The sequence below is a fragment of the Juglans regia genome, chromosome 16 (assembly GCF_001411555.2).
Source record: "Juglans regia cultivar Chandler chromosome 16, Walnut 2.0, whole genome shotgun sequence".
In the NCBI taxonomy this organism is placed as follows: Eukaryota; Viridiplantae; Streptophyta; class Magnoliopsida; order Fagales; family Juglandaceae; genus Juglans; species Juglans regia.
Window position 1 is genome coordinate 26548638 of NC_049916.1, and position 18057 is coordinate 26566694.

The window sequence follows — 18057 nt, forward strand, 5'->3', positions numbered from 1 at the left end:
ACACAAACATTAAATTTGGGTGCGAATCTGTTCATTCATGAGTAAACGAATAAAGTATAAACATGAACAAGTTTTTATATATCTTGCACTATAAGAAAAATGAGTATTTGTGAGAGATTATTTGTAATAAAAAATACTCATTTTGGCAAGAAATTATAGACATTTTTACATGGAATAACTAACTAATCATAAATAAACAGTTTTCTTATAATACCGTCAAAACTCCAAATCATATACCCAGCCACGTGCAACTTGGTTCATAATTTTGCTTTAGTGTAAATTGACATAATAACTTTCGTTTATTTATATTTTTAAAGAATAAAATACGAAAAATGAGATTTACCTTTTCTCATTAGTTTCAGTTTTTTGAATAATTGGTGATTTCACATGGTATTAGAGTAAAAATTCTGAGTTCAAACACTCATGACTCTACATTCTATTTCATTTAATTAAATATTTTGCATGTTGGACAAACTTATTGAGGAGAGTTTGGCTCACACGTGAGATGAATAAAATACAAATAATTAAATTTACCTATTCTCATTAGCTTAAACTTTTAAAATAAGTGATTAATTTACCTAGATTCAGAGAGTTCTCGCCGATCAATTACACCCGCCATTTTAATATTGTACTGCTGGCTATATATCTATCTTGCCTGTTGTTGCTTCTATGCTTTCTGCTTCTCTTGTCACATATATAATTTATTTCTTCCAAATGGGAATTAAATTATATTATTAGAAAAATATAAACACAACGGAATAAGGATTCTGTATCTCATTGCACCAAAACGGGATCATAGTCATGATCATGTACGTAGTTGTTCGACTCGAATTGATCTTTCCTCCAACAACAACATTCATGCATGCATGCATCTCTCTCAGTGGCATGGAGCGGCTAGCTAGCACGCTAAGAGAGCGACACTCATGACTTGTAAGATCAGCAATCTGATCAGAGCCACACTCGAAAGAGATCGAACCAAGAGAAAGATGTTCTATCGATTACACACTGTAAACTTGGTAACAAATTAAATTAGCATGTACAACACCACCATTTGTAATCCAACAATGGTTTTTTTTTTTTTTTTTATTGGCCACATGTGATAGAGATAAAGTCCCAATTAATTTTAAAAGTGCACAGATTCTTAGTAAGAAGTTTCCCGTAACTGCACCTCAAATAATTCAATGCAATGTGTACATACAAGCTAGTGGACTCTCTAAATTAATACATGACATGACTTGGGCATCTTCAAACCAAATATTTTCTAATGACATCTCTTAAAGCTTCAACTTTCAGAATCTCAAACCTATATAATCACATTTCCATACATAAATGAACTCTTGTAATTCATTAGGAGACCATGACGACTACAAAAAGGGTCTTGCATTCTGGGCCGAGACGGCCCATCTCTTACTAGTTCGGTCCATATGGCGTGGCCTTCAACTTGGGTCTAGTACTTGTGTTATGGCATAGTCATTCAAGGCCCATCACTTTTTGAAATAATCCTCCGAACCATCAGGCTCATTCTATTGGACATGTCAATTCACAATCCAGCTTAATTAACTTAATAAAAATTATTTTCCCCCTTTTTTTAAAAAAGGAAGAAAAAATATTTCTTGAAGAAAAAAAAAATATATATTCAATCGAGTAAAATTAGATTATCAAATGGGTTCAGTTCAAGGTCGAGTTCGGTTTGAAAGCATGACGTCCAAAGACTCCAAACCCATTTATTTGCGGGTCAGTTGAGAAGAACAAAATCTGGAGCGCCTCCAACGGTGCACACACCAACACAAACACAAACTCAAACAGAGATGCGAAGAGCTCAGCCGTGGATGGGTGGGAATTGAAGTGGAAGAATCTATTATGAATCTCACTAGTTCCTTAGTTAAGCTCAATATAATTGTAATAATGGAAGAAGAATGAGAAATGAATAAGATAATGGATAGCTGTATTTCATACGCATGAGTGTATTCAAGGGATATTTTCACAAACCACGGAAGTCTTTGTGAAAGCAACTCCAAACGGAAAGTAAATGAAAGGTTTCTTCAGATTACCTCCCTTTTCATCCCCATGATCCGAGTGAATGACCAGCTTGGTTGCTGTAGTAGAGCCCCCTGTGGGGGTCAGAGATGGAGCCACCATGCACCGCTGAGCAGAGGAACGGGAAATCTCCACCAACAGCTGCTGCTCCTTGTGCTTGTGGACAAGATTGCGGATCCAATTGATTCTTGGGTCACTACGGATGACATTATAACCAACTTCAACATTAGCACTAAAAAGTTTGTAGAACAGCCTTTCGTTCCTTGCCTGAGGGTCTATCACGACCATGTATTTTTGTAGTGTGAGTTGATATTGTCGTATGTTCAGCAACAGTTTCATCTCCAGAAGCGTTTGAGACAATATGGCTGGAGGCAAAAGACCCCTGATGTAATGGGTCTTTCTCGACAAGGGCAAGGCCTTTATAGTGTTGATGGTCCTTTAGCAAGGAATGCCCATTGGCAATTGAGAAAGTCCAGGGGGTGACGAGCTGGTCCTCAGTGGTACGATCCTCTATGTAGACATCCTTGACGCCTTCATTAACAGTGTGTTTGGGATCGATCTCCGGCACGGACTTTCCATCGTTGAGAGTGCTCATCATGCTGAACACGTCTTTAGAACCCCTGACCGAAGTCAACACTCTCCTAATCTCCTTGCGGACGACTTCCCATTGGGGATGCCATACGAGGCATACAAAAACATCATTGAATCTATGGCCACACAGCCTTTTAGCATCCAAGATACTGTTGGTGGGCTTCACGGTAACCTGGTACGTGGCCCCATCCCCAATCGATTGCTTCATCTCAGTGAGGTGAACATTGGAGGGGGTGTTGATGGAGGAATGAAATGAAAAAACGGCGATGAGGGTCTGAAGGTTGAGACAATAAGATGAGATTGTCGAAAGAATTTTCGAGAACAGACGAAAGAGAAATTTCTTTGGGATTAGCCTCTGTGGGCACCACAACCAACTCTTCCACCTCTGCTACCCTTTTTACGCCCTCCTCTGTAGCCTGTCTTCCTAGATCAAGCAGTTTTCTGTGGACACCGCCATTGTCTCTTCCACCTCTACTACACTTTCTTCTTCTTCTAGCACAATTTGGTCTTCAATAACTATTGGCTTTTGTTTCCTAACCTTTAATCTCATTAATTTCTCCATAATAGCATATCGATTCAGCATATTGTTCTGCCTTACCACCCAATGAAGAAGCATAACTATCAACTCGTTCAAGCAGTTATGAAGCTTCTAAATACTCTTTTCATTAGAGTCTAGCCGCCGTTGTGAGGCTTTTTCTCGTTGTTCAAAAAATATTTCGTCCTCCATGGATCGTCGGTTCTGATACCACTTATTATGGATCTCACTAGTTCCTCAATTAAGTTCAATATAATTGTAATAAAGGAAGATGAATGAGAAATGAAGAAGATAATGGATAGATGTATTTCATACGCATGGGTGTATTTGAGGTCACCCAAATACTTCCAGGAAGTTCATACATTCAATTAGATTTCAGAATGATCTTTTTCCTTTATGCTTCCTCTCTTATATTCTCCTACGAGGTAACAGACCCATCTACTAACATACTAACACATAGAAATAACGAACTACTGACGATAAGGAATGCAAGAATACAAGCAATAACGTAATACTTCTACAGACGAGCGGTGCACTCCATGTGATGTGGGCTTCAGCAAAAATGGTGCATTGCTTTATTTCTCCAGCTTCAAACGGTGCGTTTCCTCTCCCTTCATTTACGATGCATTTTGAGTTGACTTCAGTACATTCCTCTTCCTCACGACAGCAAGCCTCTTTCTCCTTCCTCTCCATTCTTCATCTCAAAGGGTCATAACAGAATCAGAGAGAAATGGGAAGCATCGACGCAACAGCAGCAGAGAAGTCAGAGCAGGAGCTACGTAAAGAGATCGATGAGCTCCTACGCCAACAGCGCCAGGTCCTTGAACTCCTCCACTCTCCCTTTCTTTGTTATTCTTTGCTTTTCTCTTTCTCTGTTATCTCATTCTTTCTTTTTTACTCCGAGAAATCTGTTCTTTCGTTCTTGTTTAACTATGAGAAATTCAGATTACGGAGCGGCTTCGAGATCCTCGGGGACTACGCAGGGGAGGTTTTTCTGGCGCCGGACCTCGCAACTTCGCCTCCAACGGAGCTCTTCAGCGAGGTTTAATTCGACCCGTATGTGCTCTTCCTCATATTTGCTCCCGTGACTTTCTCGTTCCTTATTCGTTCCAAACTTCCAACAAAAGAAGAAGTTTTTCCTGCAGATATAAAGGTTTTTTTTTTTCCCCTTTATGAACGGTTTCAGGCAGATAGGACCGACGCGGAAGATCAACCTCCCGGAAAAAGACGACTTTCGTCGGCCGTTGTCAAGGTGAATCGTTTGTAATTCTCACTACGTACTGCAACCCGACGTTTGTTAGTTTTGTACTATAAATAAAAGTTTGCCTCTGATGAACAAATGTTAGCATTTGGTTCAGTTGAGATTGTCTTTTATCCGTCATTATTCATTTCTGACATACTCCAAAGGTGTGTAATCTCTGTTTTGTGTTGTTTTGATTATCTAATGAATGATAGTCTGCTTCAATTAAACGGAATTTCAGCTTTTGTGCTGTGCGTGCTTGCGATGTTTCTTGGTTAGAGTTAACTGAACTTTCTTGATTTGCAAATGAAGCTGGAGGATGGGGAGATCACCGGAGATGCAGAAGCAGCAAAGGATTTAAAGGAGAATGCAATTAGGGAGGGAGTTACTGGAGCTGGCACTACTAATCAAAGCGACAGAAAGCCATCGAACTTGAAGCAGACTGGCTGGTCTAGAAGGGATGAAAACCAAAGAGCAGCGAAGACTGTAAGTTTCTTATTCTTCTCTATTCATGACTAGCTTTGGCTTGGAGCTAATAAGCCTTAATGCTTTTTTTGGTTAAATATTTCTGGCCAGGAATCTGAGGGACCAGTGATGAAGCATGTTCCTAGGGTTTTGCCGAAGAATGAGGATCCAAGCTTGGTTAATAGTAACAAAAGAATGCTTAGGCGGCTTTTGGGGACTCTAGACGTTTGTGTACAGCAGTTGCTTTGTTTTGATTGGAAACTGACTTACAGTAAAGATATTAGTTCAATCTAAAGGTTGGAACTTTTTGTTACCGTTGTTTTAAAGTGTTGATTTTTACTTCCAAGTTTACTTCATGATTTTACTTAAAAAAAAAAAAGGTTTACTTCATGATAAAACATTTTCAACATTCTCTTAAACATGTTTCGATGATGGAAATTATTGGTATATTTACCGAGCTTTTGTAGAGAACAAGGATGAGTTGAATGATTTCTGTGGGATGTTTGGGCTGGGAGAAACAAATCTATCCACTTTGAGGATGAGGAAACAACATATGGAGAACAATACAGCTGTTTTGGCGCCAATGAATTTTTTTTTGTCTTGACAGGATGAGTGGAGTTGTCAAAATTCTTCCAGGTCCTCTCTAGTTGACAATTTGATACTTTTACAACTTACTTTCTAGAAGATACATGCACCATAAATTATTGATTTCAAACTTCTGTGGTTCAAAATTTTCAAACCTCTTTATTTTTATGAAGAAATACTACGAGGACAAAAGCTATCGCATTACCAATTTCAAGATGAAATTTGGCCACTTCTTTGGCTTGAGTTTATCTGTAATGTTCAAAAATCCATTCTCATAAGGGATGAAGCATGCTGTTTATAATTAGGTGAAAAAAAACTAGCATTGGGGTGATCTTTAAATAAAAATAATTAAAGATATACTTTAGGTGTTGAGCTAGAGTCCTGGTTTGGGATTTGTGGAATTTTTTATTTTTTATTTTTTATTTACCATTTTTGTGAAACCGTGTCCCAGAAATTCAGGAAAGAAGATATGCATCTCTCAGGAACAGAGGCATACATGCGAAGGTCAAATTCTCTACAAATGGTGAGTATATTTAACTTTTCAATTATTACATCATATCATTCACTCAATATCATGCCGTGACTGAGGAATTCACATATGATTATTTTGGCTATTAGTCTGTGAACGATAGGTTCTATATATGGTTCTCTTTATGATTTTGACATGAAATCTTATGATAGTAACCGTCTCATAACCGTGAAAAAAGATGATAGTAACTGTCTCATAATTTTTAGGCTGAGTAACGAGCATGTGAAGAAAGCGAGAGGCTGAGGCAGCAAGAGCGTGAGCAAATTGCAGAAAAGCGGGGGAGAGATCTGGTTTGTCATGCATTATAACTTAGTTTTAGCATGCGTCAATCCTCAAAATGATCTTCTGTTTTCTTTCTATTATGATCATTGGCTCGTTATTTTATTTTTGAACCTTTTTGTTCATCAGACTCTCAGGGCACATGTCGCTGCCAAGACAGAAGGAAAGAAATTGGAATTGCTTTTTCTTCAGTGGAGTGATCACCACAAAAAGCTTTGCAATTTTATAAGGTGCATTTTCTTTACATATCAATTTTTTATGCTATCATTTTTCTTTTCTAATGACGAATCTTTTCGCGTGCTAACTTTGTTGACAATTGAGAGCCCTAGAAGTAATGAACTCTTTCTGTACTCTATATCTGCTGCAGGTTATTTTTAATTTTGGTACAAAAAGTGTCCATATTCACATTTTATTGAGACAAAGATAAGTTTCTGTTCATTTTGATTGTAGTGTTGGATGCATTTTTACTTGTCAAAAGTGTTGAGGCATTTTGATCAGCAAATGTTTCCCGCTTCAGTGCAGGATTTTAGGTGGAATTATAAAAAATTTATGCAACATATTTCTCTCATTACTGATTGGTTGTGGAATATGTTCTTTTCCAGGACCAAGGCAGAGCCTCCAATATATTATTCGCCCAAGAAGCCTTTAGAAGAAGACGAAACCTTGGTTCAGCAGCATAAAGAACAGGTGATTTTCTCAACAAGGGTTCCTTATAACTTTTGTTCCTTCAGCCTCACTTGATCATGCAACTTTGTGAGTGCACCTCTCTCCCTTATGTGTCCAGATTCCATCCATAGAGCGTGCCTTAGTGGTCTGCACAAGCATGAGGCAACCCTTCCGTTAGCCATCCTATACTTTTATCCTATTTTCCAAATCCCTTTTATCCCTTTTAGCAGCTGCCATGGGAACTTTCCAATCCTTATTTTCTTCTATGTTTACATTACCATCTATATATTTTTCTTTTTTCAGTGCCTTCTATATAGTTAGTGAAAATGATTTTGGAAAGAAAATGGACAGAACTTTCTTACCTTTATTGTTTTTGCATATGTTAATAAGTTCTTCCTGGTCTTTTTAATTAAACAAAAGCTAGAAATTTGTGTTTAGTGGTGAGAATGGGTTTGTTGGCAATTACTGTAACTGGCTTCGGCTATGGGAGAGCTCTTCCATCCCGAACCTATCAATTTTCCTTTCCTACTGAAATCGCTTTCTGTACTTGATTCGAGAGCTATCAAACGATCCAAGCCTTTCAAGTTCTGCTTGTGACTGGCTAGTCTAGGGCCTTCACCCCACACCAAGCTGGCTGTGCTTGAACAAAATTTTTCATCTTGCCAATGTTCCTGGCCTATTGTAGCCATATTTATATATATTCATGGCTTGACTTTTAGTTTTCATTTTAAAGAAATAGAAGTTGGAAAAATTGTCTTCAGCTTGAGTGTGGCTTGTGCTTGAGTCAGCTAAGCTATCACCAAACGTCTAATGCAGTTTTGGAGCAAAGCTCCAGCAGGATATCCAAAATTAGAATGAGCTCGAGCCAAGCTTCAGAAAATTTTCCAATCTGATTTGAGCTGAGCCTGACCATCCCCATTTTAAGTAAAATAGGGGCAATGGTAGATTGCAAAACCATGCGGAAAGAATGATAGTATAATCAGAAGGAACTAACTAATATCACTCGTACACAAATTTATCTGAAATATTTTGCACTTGCACATTCACCTCAATTACAAATTTATTTACCAGGCATTTCTAGAGTGGAAGGCTACCAGGAGGGAGAAACTGTCCTTGTATCAGAAACAGATTCAGGAGCAGTATGTTGCCAACGTTGAAAAGGATTTGGAGAGATGGCAAAATGCAAGGAAAACAAATAATGATATGTTGAACTTGCAGGAAACAATGGATAAAGAATTGGATACCCATAGGCTTGAGCATGGTCCCAAAAAAAGAAAAATCCCTGATGGTAACAAGAACGAGGATGAGGATGATGTGGAAGATATCAATGTTGCCGAGGATGACATGATGGACGATGTGCTGGATGTTGACGATCCAGGCAGGAGTGATGAAACAGTCAAACCAGAAGCAGATAATACAAGTCCACATGCTGAAAAAAGTGATCAGTAGTCATTGAAGCCATTCCATCACACCTTCCCTTTCTGTATCTGTTTACTTGCCTTTAACATGCAGTTCTTGCTTTGGCATTATTTCCTCCTCTTTTTTTAGTTTTTTTGTTCAAATTTTACAATCGGCCTTGTTGGGTTCTGAGTTTCTAGGATGAACTCGGTTACCTTTTTGGTATATGTCTTAGAATTGCTTATGTTTCCTCCAATGGTAACTTCCATTGTATTTTGGTATCAATGATTCTTCTTCTTATGTCCAGTTGGTAACCAGTTTTTACTATGAATGCATATTCTTACTTGATTCATCATGAGAGGCAGAAATGGACACATAGAAATCGGAAGAAGTTCACGTGCAATTTGGCATGATTATCAAATATAAAGGAAAGATGTCTGCATCCAATTTGGAAGCACCCCAACACCAAGCGACAAAGGACCTTAAAGTGGAAATCGGAAAAGGTAAATGACACAACATAGTGAAATGTAACGATTCATGCAATTAACTACTCATTATACTTCAGTTTCTTCATTAATATTGTTTGGGTAAAAAGGCTACCATAAGGTGAAGCAGAGATTCATGGAAGAATCGGAAAAAGGAACTGCCAACCTCAATATGAGGCAAAAGTTAGCCTTTTTGTACTGCTGGCTCTTTTTGTACTGCTGCTAGCCAGCTAGTACATGCACCCATTGGTATAGATTATTTAATTTTCCTTTTCTTTTTTTTTAAAGAAAAGATAGAGAGGAAGAAGTATTAATAAAATTTTAACTTTTTTTCTTTTGCCAGAAACCAATCTGTCTCTAAAGAACTTATCGATGCAGATTTGGTTTCTCTTCCAAAATTATTGGCTATACAGAAAACATTCAATACACGTATATATGGTATTTTTTTCAGACAAGGTGGCATACTTTTCTTTTTTGCCCCTAACCACAGATTTTATCCCAAAACCCCAACTTTTTATTTTATTTCATTGTTTATTTTATTTTTAAATAATTCCTGAAGTGAATTTATAGACTTAGGACAGGTTTTGGGTGAGATGAGACATAAAATTCTTATCTCATCTCATCTCATCTTATCATTACACATTTTTTAAATTTTTATAAAAAATATAATAAACAATTTAATTTTTTCAAATTTCAATTCAATTTTTTCAAATTTCAATATAATAATAATACTAAAATATAATATTTTAAACATTAAAACAAAACACAAAATCTCATCTCATCCCTCAAATCTGTCCTTAGGCTTAGTTTGTTTTTACATATGAGATGAAATGAGATTAAAATTAAAAGTTAAATAAAATATTATTTGAATATATTTTTTTAATATTATTTTTATGTTAAAATTTAAAAAAATTAAATTATTTATTTTATTTTATGTAAAAATTTAAGAAATTTATAATGATTATATGAGATTAAGGTTATGTTTAAGTAGTGAAGTATTTTTAAATATCTTGAGAATAATAATAATAAAGTAATAATAAAATATTTAATATTAATAAAATATTAATATTCTGAAAATATTTAAAATACTCTCAATATTTAAAATTAGATTAAGTTGAGTTGAATTATAAAAATAAACGAGCGATCGGAATTTCTTACTATTGTCAACAAGTAGCTTTTATTTATGAGGAATAAAAAAAAAGTAGCTTTTATTTGCGTTTTTTTTATTTCTCGGAAGCAAAACATTCACCGAAAGCCAGTGAGCCACAGCACGCACTCGCTCGCTCTCTCTCTCTCTCTCTCTCTCTCCAGTAATAAAGAGTAGTGTAGAAGAAAGTAACAGAGTACAGAGAAAAAATCGAGCCAAAGAGGCAAAAGCTCAAGACAGGAGGAACTTGTGCTCAATATCCCACAAATGACAACCACGGCTAATGTGAACGGGGAACACAATGGACCTCCGCGAGCACGGTCGTCCCACCGCCAATCGCACGAGCAATACTACCTAACGTCGTCGTCTTCCTCCGCCTCCTTCAAAGGCTGCTGCTGCTGCCTCTTCCTCCTATTCTCCTTCTTGGCTCTCCTTGTCCTGGCCGTGGTTTTGGTCATCGTCTTGGCCCTCAAACCCAAGAAACCCTCCTTCGATCTCCAACAGGTGGGCGTTCAGTACATGGGCATCACCACGCCCAATCCCTCCGAAACCAATCCCGCGGCGAACCCCGCCACCTCCGCCTCCCTCTCCCTCAGTATAAGGATGCTCTTCACGGCGGTGAACCCCAACAGGGTCGGGATCAAGTACGGTGAATCCAGGTTCACCGTCATGTACCGCGGGATGCCCTTGGGAAAAGCCTCCGTCCCGGGGTTCTTCCAGGAGGCTCACAGCGTTCGACAGGTGGAGGCAACCATCGCCGTCGACCGTGTCAACCTGCTCCAAGCCGACGCCGCCAGTTTAGTCAGGGACGCTTCCTTGAACGACCGCGTAGAGCTCAGGGTCCTGGGCGATGTGGGTGCTAAGATCCGGATCTTGAACTTCGATTCCCCTGGCGTTCAGGTCAGCTTCTTCCACAATATTTTCATCGAATTGCTCTTGCATTACTTAATCTCTAATGCAGCAGACTTCACCTTAAAAAAGAAAGGAAAAAAAAAAAAAATAGTGTCTTGGGTTCATAAATTTGGTTTCATTGGGACAGAATTTGGAGGGATTGCTTGATTTTTTTTTAATTTTTCAAAACAATTTGAAGTCCAAGTTTCTTTCCAATTTAAATGGGTTTTGGTTCATCTCTTAATAAATTCACACCATTTGTGTGCTCTCTGGAAGGAGAGAGAGAGAGAGAGAGTTCTCTCTGCACTGCATGTCTGTGTGTCCCTTTCTGCCTCCATTTTTAATTCTAATGATAATAATAAAAAAAAAAAGTTTGCTAGCGTACAGTGCTGAGTAGATATTATAATGCGATAACGTGACCCCTTCCGTCATACTAAGATGTCCGAAAATGTGTGTGTATTTGCGCTAATGCCCTTCAAGTTGTGGGCATTTGTTTTTGTATTTTAGAAAGAAATACGAACGAAACATGTTGGGTATGATGGTATGATCAGGTGCATTTTATGTTGGTGCCCCCATTTGGCTTTCGTCGGTCCCCTATATTCACGTTTTTTTTTTAAGTCCCAGTGTCTAATAATCATAATTAAGGCATTTGGAGAAAAAAAAGGGATTGCTTTGTGGCATTCCATGAATATTTTTTTTTCCGTTTCACAAATTGTTCATAAACGGTATGATCTTCGATAATAAATACTTACAGTTGTTACGGATTTCCTGGATATTTGCGTCCTCGTTGTTTTCTTGAAAAAAAATGATGTTCTTTCCGTTGGTTGTCATTCTTATTTGTTAGCTTAGGAATCGAACCTCCTTATAGTCTGCCAAAATGAAACTAAAATTTTCTTTTAACAGACGTAAAAACAGTTAAAATGGGGGGGCAGGGGGGGCTTTATCTTTTTCTAGCAAACAAGACAAATAAGATTGGACAAAAACAAAACAAAACAAACTGATTTCGTTGTCACGACTCATGGGATGGGATAGAAAGTCTTTAGCAGCATGGCACTTTTGCGTTTTCTGGACCCCATGCAGGCCCCAATTGCGTTCACATTATTACACTAGTGGGTTTTATTAATAAATCAAATTGGAGGGTGAAATGTAAAAATATGTATGTATGTGTATGTATGTAATTTCTATTGAATTTGTGCATTCTCATTGGTCATTGTTTGTTCATGTTGGGGAGGGTCTTTTTTGAGTGCATTTTTCTGCAGATTCTGAGTTTGCAATAAATAATGGTGGGGGGAATGCAGGTATCAGTGGACTGTGCAATAGTGATAAGTCCAAGGAAGCAGTCTCTCACTTACAAGCAGTGCGGATTTGATGGTTTAAGTGTCTGATCACACTCTCTCATTGTTTTCTTTTCTTACTCTCCACATTTAAGAGCAAAATGAGAAAGGCCCCCCCTTCCAAAAAAAAAAAGGGAAAGGGGGGCTGGAAAGGAGAAAACCACCCTCTCTCACATGGATTGAGTAGCTTTTTACAAATTTTTAAAGGGAAGAGAAAAGTTTCCCAGAGATTTTGCTGGGAGAAAAAAGAAAAAGAGAGAGAGAGAGATCAAAATTGATTTGTTCACTTTGATGGAGAGCTAGCTAGTTTAACTGCGTGTAAAGTGTAATCGAATGTGTGGCATTTTATGCATTGACGTATTTAAATTCCATGGCATTGGCCCCCCAATTGGCTCTTACCCTCTCTCTCTCTCTCTCTCTCTCTCTCTGATCTCTCGTAAAGTGTAATCTCATCCATACAAGGTGCTGTGCTGGTCCACTAGAAGGAAGGGGGAATCCTAGAATTTTCTATTTTTTCTACCAAATGCCGAAAACACGAGACAAGTATCATGCAGTCATAATTGTACCTTCTTCTGATTTTTATTTTTATTTTTTTCCTTTGTGGGAGAGGTGGTTCTAGCCTTTCAAACTTAAGAGTTAAGGGTCTTAAGTGGCAAGAATAATATATATATATATATATATATATATAATTAACGATGGGGTTGGATTGACAATTGTTGTTGAAAGCTGTCTGGAAAGGAAAACGACAAAGATGTCAAGGTGTTGTTGAATGAAGTATGGTTGGTAGTTGTATTATAATTCAAAATCTGTAATTGGAGCCCCAACTTTGTAGGCCTTAGCCCCATCTCTGTCTGTGCTCTATGATGATATACTATGTTCAAAGCCCAACTAAACTTACCTGCAAATAGAGCCATGACGAACACAGACTGCGAGACCGAAATGGGTTTATAATTTATAAAACACGCAAAAATGATTTTCTAGTTTTCATTTTTTTAAATAATTTAAAATATAATTTATATATTTATCTTTCTTCCACCTTAAAATTTAGGTCCTATTTAGATTTAGAGATAGTTTCATTTCATTTCATCATTATAATTTTTTTAAATTTTTACATAAAATATAATAAATAATTCAATATTTTCAAATTTTAAAACAATAATAATATTACAAAATAATATTCTAACAAGATTTTTTTCAATTTATCTAAAATCATCTTATTTTATTTTACTATTCAAACCAGCCCTTTAGTATTCAAACCCATAAGGGTTGGTTCAAGTGGTAAAAAGACTTGGGGCGGCCTTGGGGGTATGCGCTTCCCAGGTCTAAGATTTAAATCCCGTTGGGTGTAAACAATTTTTAGGAACTATTGGATCGGAAAAATTTTTTTTTAATTTACTTGAGATACACTTGTAAAAAACTTCTTATCGAATATTGATGCACCTCTAAGATTAGTCGTGACGTTGTTATTGAACACCCGGTGTCAATCATAAAAAAAAAAAAAATAGTATTCAAAATTCCAAGTCCGAACCATCTGCCCTCATAAAAAGTCAAAAGCAAATCGCCACCCTCAGATGAGCATTTGCTTAACCGGTGGAATAAACAAATAAATTAATGAAAGAAAACATGGAGGAAAGCGTACCTGATAGGTAAGGGAGCATTCAAATATAATTTTTTTTAAATATATTAAAATTTAATCTTATTTTATTTTTATAAAATTATATTAAATATTGTCATGTTGATAAAAATGATGTAATATATAATATAATTAAAGAATAGAAGAATATTCTCGCCTCGGATTCAACAAAACCTTCACTAATAAACAAAACAAAAATATTCGTGTTTGGAACCGAATAAAATAATTCATATTTGTATGAGTTTTCATCGAAACAAAACTACCTATTTTATTTATTTATTTATTTATTATTATTAATATTGTTTTTCAATTAAGGTTGATTTTTTGCAAGCAAAGCGGCACTGTTTCAAGTATGCTTAAAGATGTAATTAATTACGAAGTCTCTGAGGCTGCAACTCCCCTTGACGTATAACTGTGTTAAAGCCTTGCTCAAAGGTCAATGGCCGTTTGGACATCTTGCGGTTTTGCCGTTAACTCTCCCCGTAATTTATATCATACTTGCCCAATAAACACTATTAAATTCACGTTTGGCTGCTGCTTCTTTTCTTCTTTTCTTTTCAATCTGCGAGTCGTGAACTAAATTTAAAGTGTGCTTGGAGTCCGGATGAGAGAGAGAGAGACCTAAAAAGGCCGAGTCTTTGGAAAGAAAAGAGGGAGTGTTACGTTTATTGACCTGCAACTTTTTCTGATATTAAATCCAGAAGCTTAGAAAGAAGTAATATCTATGTATCATCCGGGAGGAAAAAAGTTTTTTTTAGATTTTTTTCTCTCTTTTTAAGAGTCTTGGTCATTTTAAAGATGCTTACTTCTTCGAGGACCGAGGTACAGATCTCTACCATTACGGTTTCCTCCACTTTCAATCTCAAGCTCTGTTTTACTTTCAAATTTTCTCCTGAGTTCTCTCGGGAAAGTCCCAGAGAAACTCTGGTCTTCTTCTTCTTGATATATGCTATATAATTCTTTTTTATTTAAAGAAAAAACATTATTTTATTTTACATGTTGTCCCTGGCAGATCTTTCATGGCTTGTGATTAAGTTAGGGAGCAATAGGTCTTACCTACCTGGGTGCCTGTGATTCCTCAACAGGTTCGTTTTATCTCTCCTTTTACCCCGTTCGGTAATTTTTAGATGCAGATGGGCAAGTCTTTGCTTCTGGGTTCGCTGAAGTGCTGCTTAATTTTGTTCTTTCTTCTCATGGAATCAGTAACTTTATGTCAATTTTGCCAAAAGCTGTCTAATTAAGTATAGAGATGCAATATGATCTGCAGGTTTGAATTCTGATATTGTTCTTTGACGAACCTGTAGGCTGTTATCGTGTTCTGTAATTTTTCTCTGGGTCCGAGTGTGTAACATATGATTAATTTTACTTCGTAAAAGTAATGCTTTCTGTTGCTTTTTCTAGATTTCTCGCACCTTCAATGATCGAATTTCCTTAATTGTTGCAATTGCTAGGTTCCGCCTTATATTTCTTTTACTTAAATGGGGTGTAATAAGAACTTCAAAAGATTGTTACCAAGTAAAGGCTTGCTATTTGGAAGACTTTGTGGTCCATGTGAAGCTGCCCTTTTCTTCTTATCACTTTTACTTTTCTTTTTCTTTTCTTTTCTCTTTTGATGTTCTCTTTACTTTGTTGTTATTTTTTAAAGTTTTTCTTTGTTGATACGATTTGGTGCAGGAACTGATCCTTTTTTTTTTCCCGGGGGGGGCAGCTACATGACAAGGGGAATATAAGTTAGCGGAAAGTTTCTTGAGAGATTTTATTTTACTGGTAGTGTGATTCACCAGTAGAATGTCATTCCGTAGTATAGTTCGTGATGTGAGGGATGGCTTTGGGAGCTTATCTAGACGTGGTTTTGAAGTCAGGCTCACTGGCCATCACAGAGGCAAATCGCATGGTTCATTACATGCTTTAAACGATCATCCTATCATAATTCAGAACAGCCGTTGGGCTAGCTTACCCCCTGAACTACTCTATGATGTAATTAGGAGGTTGGAAGAGAGTGAGAGTACGTGGCCTGCTCGTAAGCACGTTGTTGCATGTGCAGCAGTTTGCCGTTCTTGGAGGGTTATGTGCAAAGAAATTGTTAAGAGTCCTGAGTTATCCGGGAAACTTACCTTCCCTGTGTCCCTGAAGCAGGTTGGTTGTTTTTGTTAGCTATTGTTTTGCACATTATGACTTCATTGTTGGTGGTTTTCTTTTTAACTCAAGCTACTGATGGAATAGAGGTTACCAAGATTCCACATCTGTTGCATCTTTGTGTGGAACGCACATTCATTGAAACAAGTGGATATCTAGGGTGCCATTAACTGATTCTACTTTTTTTGAATTTTTAGCCAGGACCGCGTGATGGAAATATTCAGTGTTTCATAAAAAGGGATAAATCCAACTTAACATACCGCCTTTTTCTGTGTCTTAGCCCGGGTAAGCAGTATTTCTAATTCTTAAGTTGAAGATAACAAATGTCTTTTGATTTCATCCAATGAATGCATGTTCATTGATTTGGTAGTGCAAGATGATGCTATGAAACAGGCGTGTTTATTCTGTTACCCTGCTCTTGCAGCTTTGCTGGTTGAAAATGGAAAATTCCTCCTTTCGGCAAAGAGGACTCGAAGAACCACGTACACAGAATATGTCATCTCCATGGATGCAGATAACGTTTCAAGATCAAGTAGCACTTATATTGGGAAATTGAGGTAAGAAATGGTGTGGAAAGATAACAAAATCCATTTACTTATTATCTTCATTAAAAAAAATCCAAAATTGAGCAGCAATGAAGCATGCCTCTTTTATGTTGCCTGCCTTTATGATTTTATGGGTAGGTATCAGTTGGCCTTCCTAGCTCCATAAGGTTATGCAATAAAGTGCACAGGTTTGAAACCTATGCTTGTTGATGTATGTGTGTCTGTGAACACATATACTCGTGTGAGGATCCTTAAAGTGATTACCATTAGTTTTTCATTTTTTTGTAATTCCATGCTGGAAAAAAAGCTTCTTTGCTTGGTGATGAATGTTTCCATTGTATATTTGCTGTAGGCCTCGATTGGTTCTTATTAAACAATTTTTTCTTCTGAATTATAATTTACTCAAGAAAATTAAGAATTGAACTTTGCTTCATGTTCCAGATCAAACTTCCTTGGCACTAAGTTCATAATATTTGATACACAGCCTCCGTACAGTTCCGCCTACATCCCCCCTCCAGGGCGGAGTAGCCGTAGGTTCTATTCCAAAAAAGTCTCCCCGAAGGTTCCAACGGGCAGCTACAACATTGCCCAGGTAACATACGAACTAAATGTGTTAGGCACTCGTGGCCCACGGAAGATGCATTGCATCATGCATTCAATCCCGGCCTCAGCAATTGATGCAGGTGGCACTGTCCCAGGCCAGTCGGAGTTGCATCCTCACTCTCTCGAGGATTCCTTCCGGAGCATCTCCTTATCAAAGTTTCTTGATCACTCTGTTGATTTCAGCAGCTCAAGATTTTCTGAAATCGGTGGGGCCCCTGATGATGATGAGGATGGCAAGCTCAGGCCCTTGGTTTTGAAAAACAAGTCCCCTAGATGGCATGAACAATTACAGTGTTGGTGCTTGAACTTCCGTGGACGGGTAACTGTTGCCTCTGTTAAAAACTTCCAGTTGATTGCTGCTACACAGCCTGCTGCTGGTGCTCCAACACCATCTCAGCCAGCCCCACCAGAGCATGATAAGATAATTCTGCAGTTTGGTAAAGTTGGTAAAGACATGTTCACCATGGATTATCGCTATCCTCTATCTGCATTTCAGGCTTTTGCAATTTGCTTGAGTAGCTTTGACACGAAATTGGCGTGTGAATAGAAAAAAGCATAAACTGAAGGCTGGTAAAAAAGCAGAACACTATAATGACAATCTTTTTTCTCATTTTTTTTCTTTTGTCCTTTACTTTTATTTTTCCTTCTATGGATTCCTTCTAGTGTCAGTAGGATAGGATATTGTTGTTGTTGATGCTATTCTGTTGTTGTAAAACTCATTTGTAATTGTGGTGCTGGCCTGATATTTGAGCCTACAGCACTGTAAATTAAAGTCTTTGTACCTTTATTTGTTTCAGCTCCAGCCAGTTAAGAAATGTTGAGTCTCTATTTGTATCTTAGAGCGAGGTCTCGAAACTAGGAATGAAATATCAATTTACAATCACATCTTCCCTGGAAGGTAAAGAAATGGTGTGATCTGTAGAGAAATAAAGCACAGGTTTATGTAGCCTAGACTAAA

At 37.4% G+C, this 18057-nt stretch overlaps 2 protein-coding genes and 1 pseudogene across 4 annotated transcripts; all 3 read left to right on the forward strand.

Annotated features, from left to right (window-relative positions):
• The first annotated feature begins 3826 nt into the window (after window positions 1-3826).
• On the forward strand, window positions 3827-8625 carry LOC109013410 (annotated as a pseudogene).
• A 1407-nt stretch (window positions 8626-10032) lies between these two features.
• Window positions 10033-12570, forward strand: LOC109013411. Of its 2 annotated transcripts, none has more exons than XM_018995485.2 (2): window positions 10033-10857; window positions 12147-12570. In XM_018995485.2, the coding sequence occupies exons 1-2, from the start codon at window positions 10225-10227 to the stop codon at window positions 12231-12233; spliced, it is 720 nt and encodes a 239-aa protein (XP_018851030.1). In that variant the 5' UTR covers window positions 10033-10224; the 3' UTR covers window positions 12234-12570. The 2 variants fall into 2 exon arrangements, with proteins under 2 accessions (XP_018851030.1, XP_018851031.1); XM_018995486.1 differs by having other exon boundaries at window positions 12108-12196.
• Window positions 12571-14343: 1773 nt separating this feature from the next.
• On the forward strand, window positions 14344-17938 carry LOC109013408 (tubby-like F-box protein 8). Of its 2 annotated transcripts, none has more exons than XM_018995483.2 (6): window positions 14344-14637; window positions 14828-14900; window positions 15490-15951; window positions 16149-16236; window positions 16376-16508; window positions 16938-17938. In XM_018995483.2, the coding sequence occupies exons 3-6, from the start codon at window positions 15604-15606 to the stop codon at window positions 17644-17646; spliced, it is 1278 nt and encodes a 425-aa protein (XP_018851028.1). In that variant the 5' UTR covers window positions 14344-14637; window positions 14828-14900; window positions 15490-15603; the 3' UTR covers window positions 17647-17938. The 2 variants fall into 2 exon arrangements, with proteins under 2 accessions (XP_018851028.1, XP_018851029.1); XM_018995484.2 differs by having other exon boundaries at window positions 14356-14637; window positions 15524-15951.
• The last annotated feature ends 119 nt before the right edge of the window (window positions 17939-18057 follow it).

Bases quoted from the DNA above. Each gene is read 5' to 3' on its own strand.
- LOC109013411 (XM_018995485.2), top strand. From the start codon at position 10,225: ATGACAACCACGGCTAATGTGAACGGGGAACACAATGGACCTCCGCGA. The intron at 10,858-12,146 runs GTCAGCTTCTTC...GGGGGAATGCAG, and splicing joins TCGATTCCCCTGGCGTTCAG to GTATCAGTGGACTGTGCAAT.
- LOC109013408 (XM_018995483.2), top strand. From the start codon at position 15,604: ATGTCATTCCGTAGTATAGTTCGTGATGTGAGGGATGGCTTTGGGAGC. The intron at 16,237-16,375 runs GTAAGCAGTATT...CTGCTCTTGCAG, and splicing joins TTTTCTGTGTCTTAGCCCGG to CTTTGCTGGTTGAAAATGGA. The intron at 16,509-16,937 runs GTAAGAAATGGT...TTCATGTTCCAG, and splicing joins ACTTATATTGGGAAATTGAG to ATCAAACTTCCTTGGCACTA.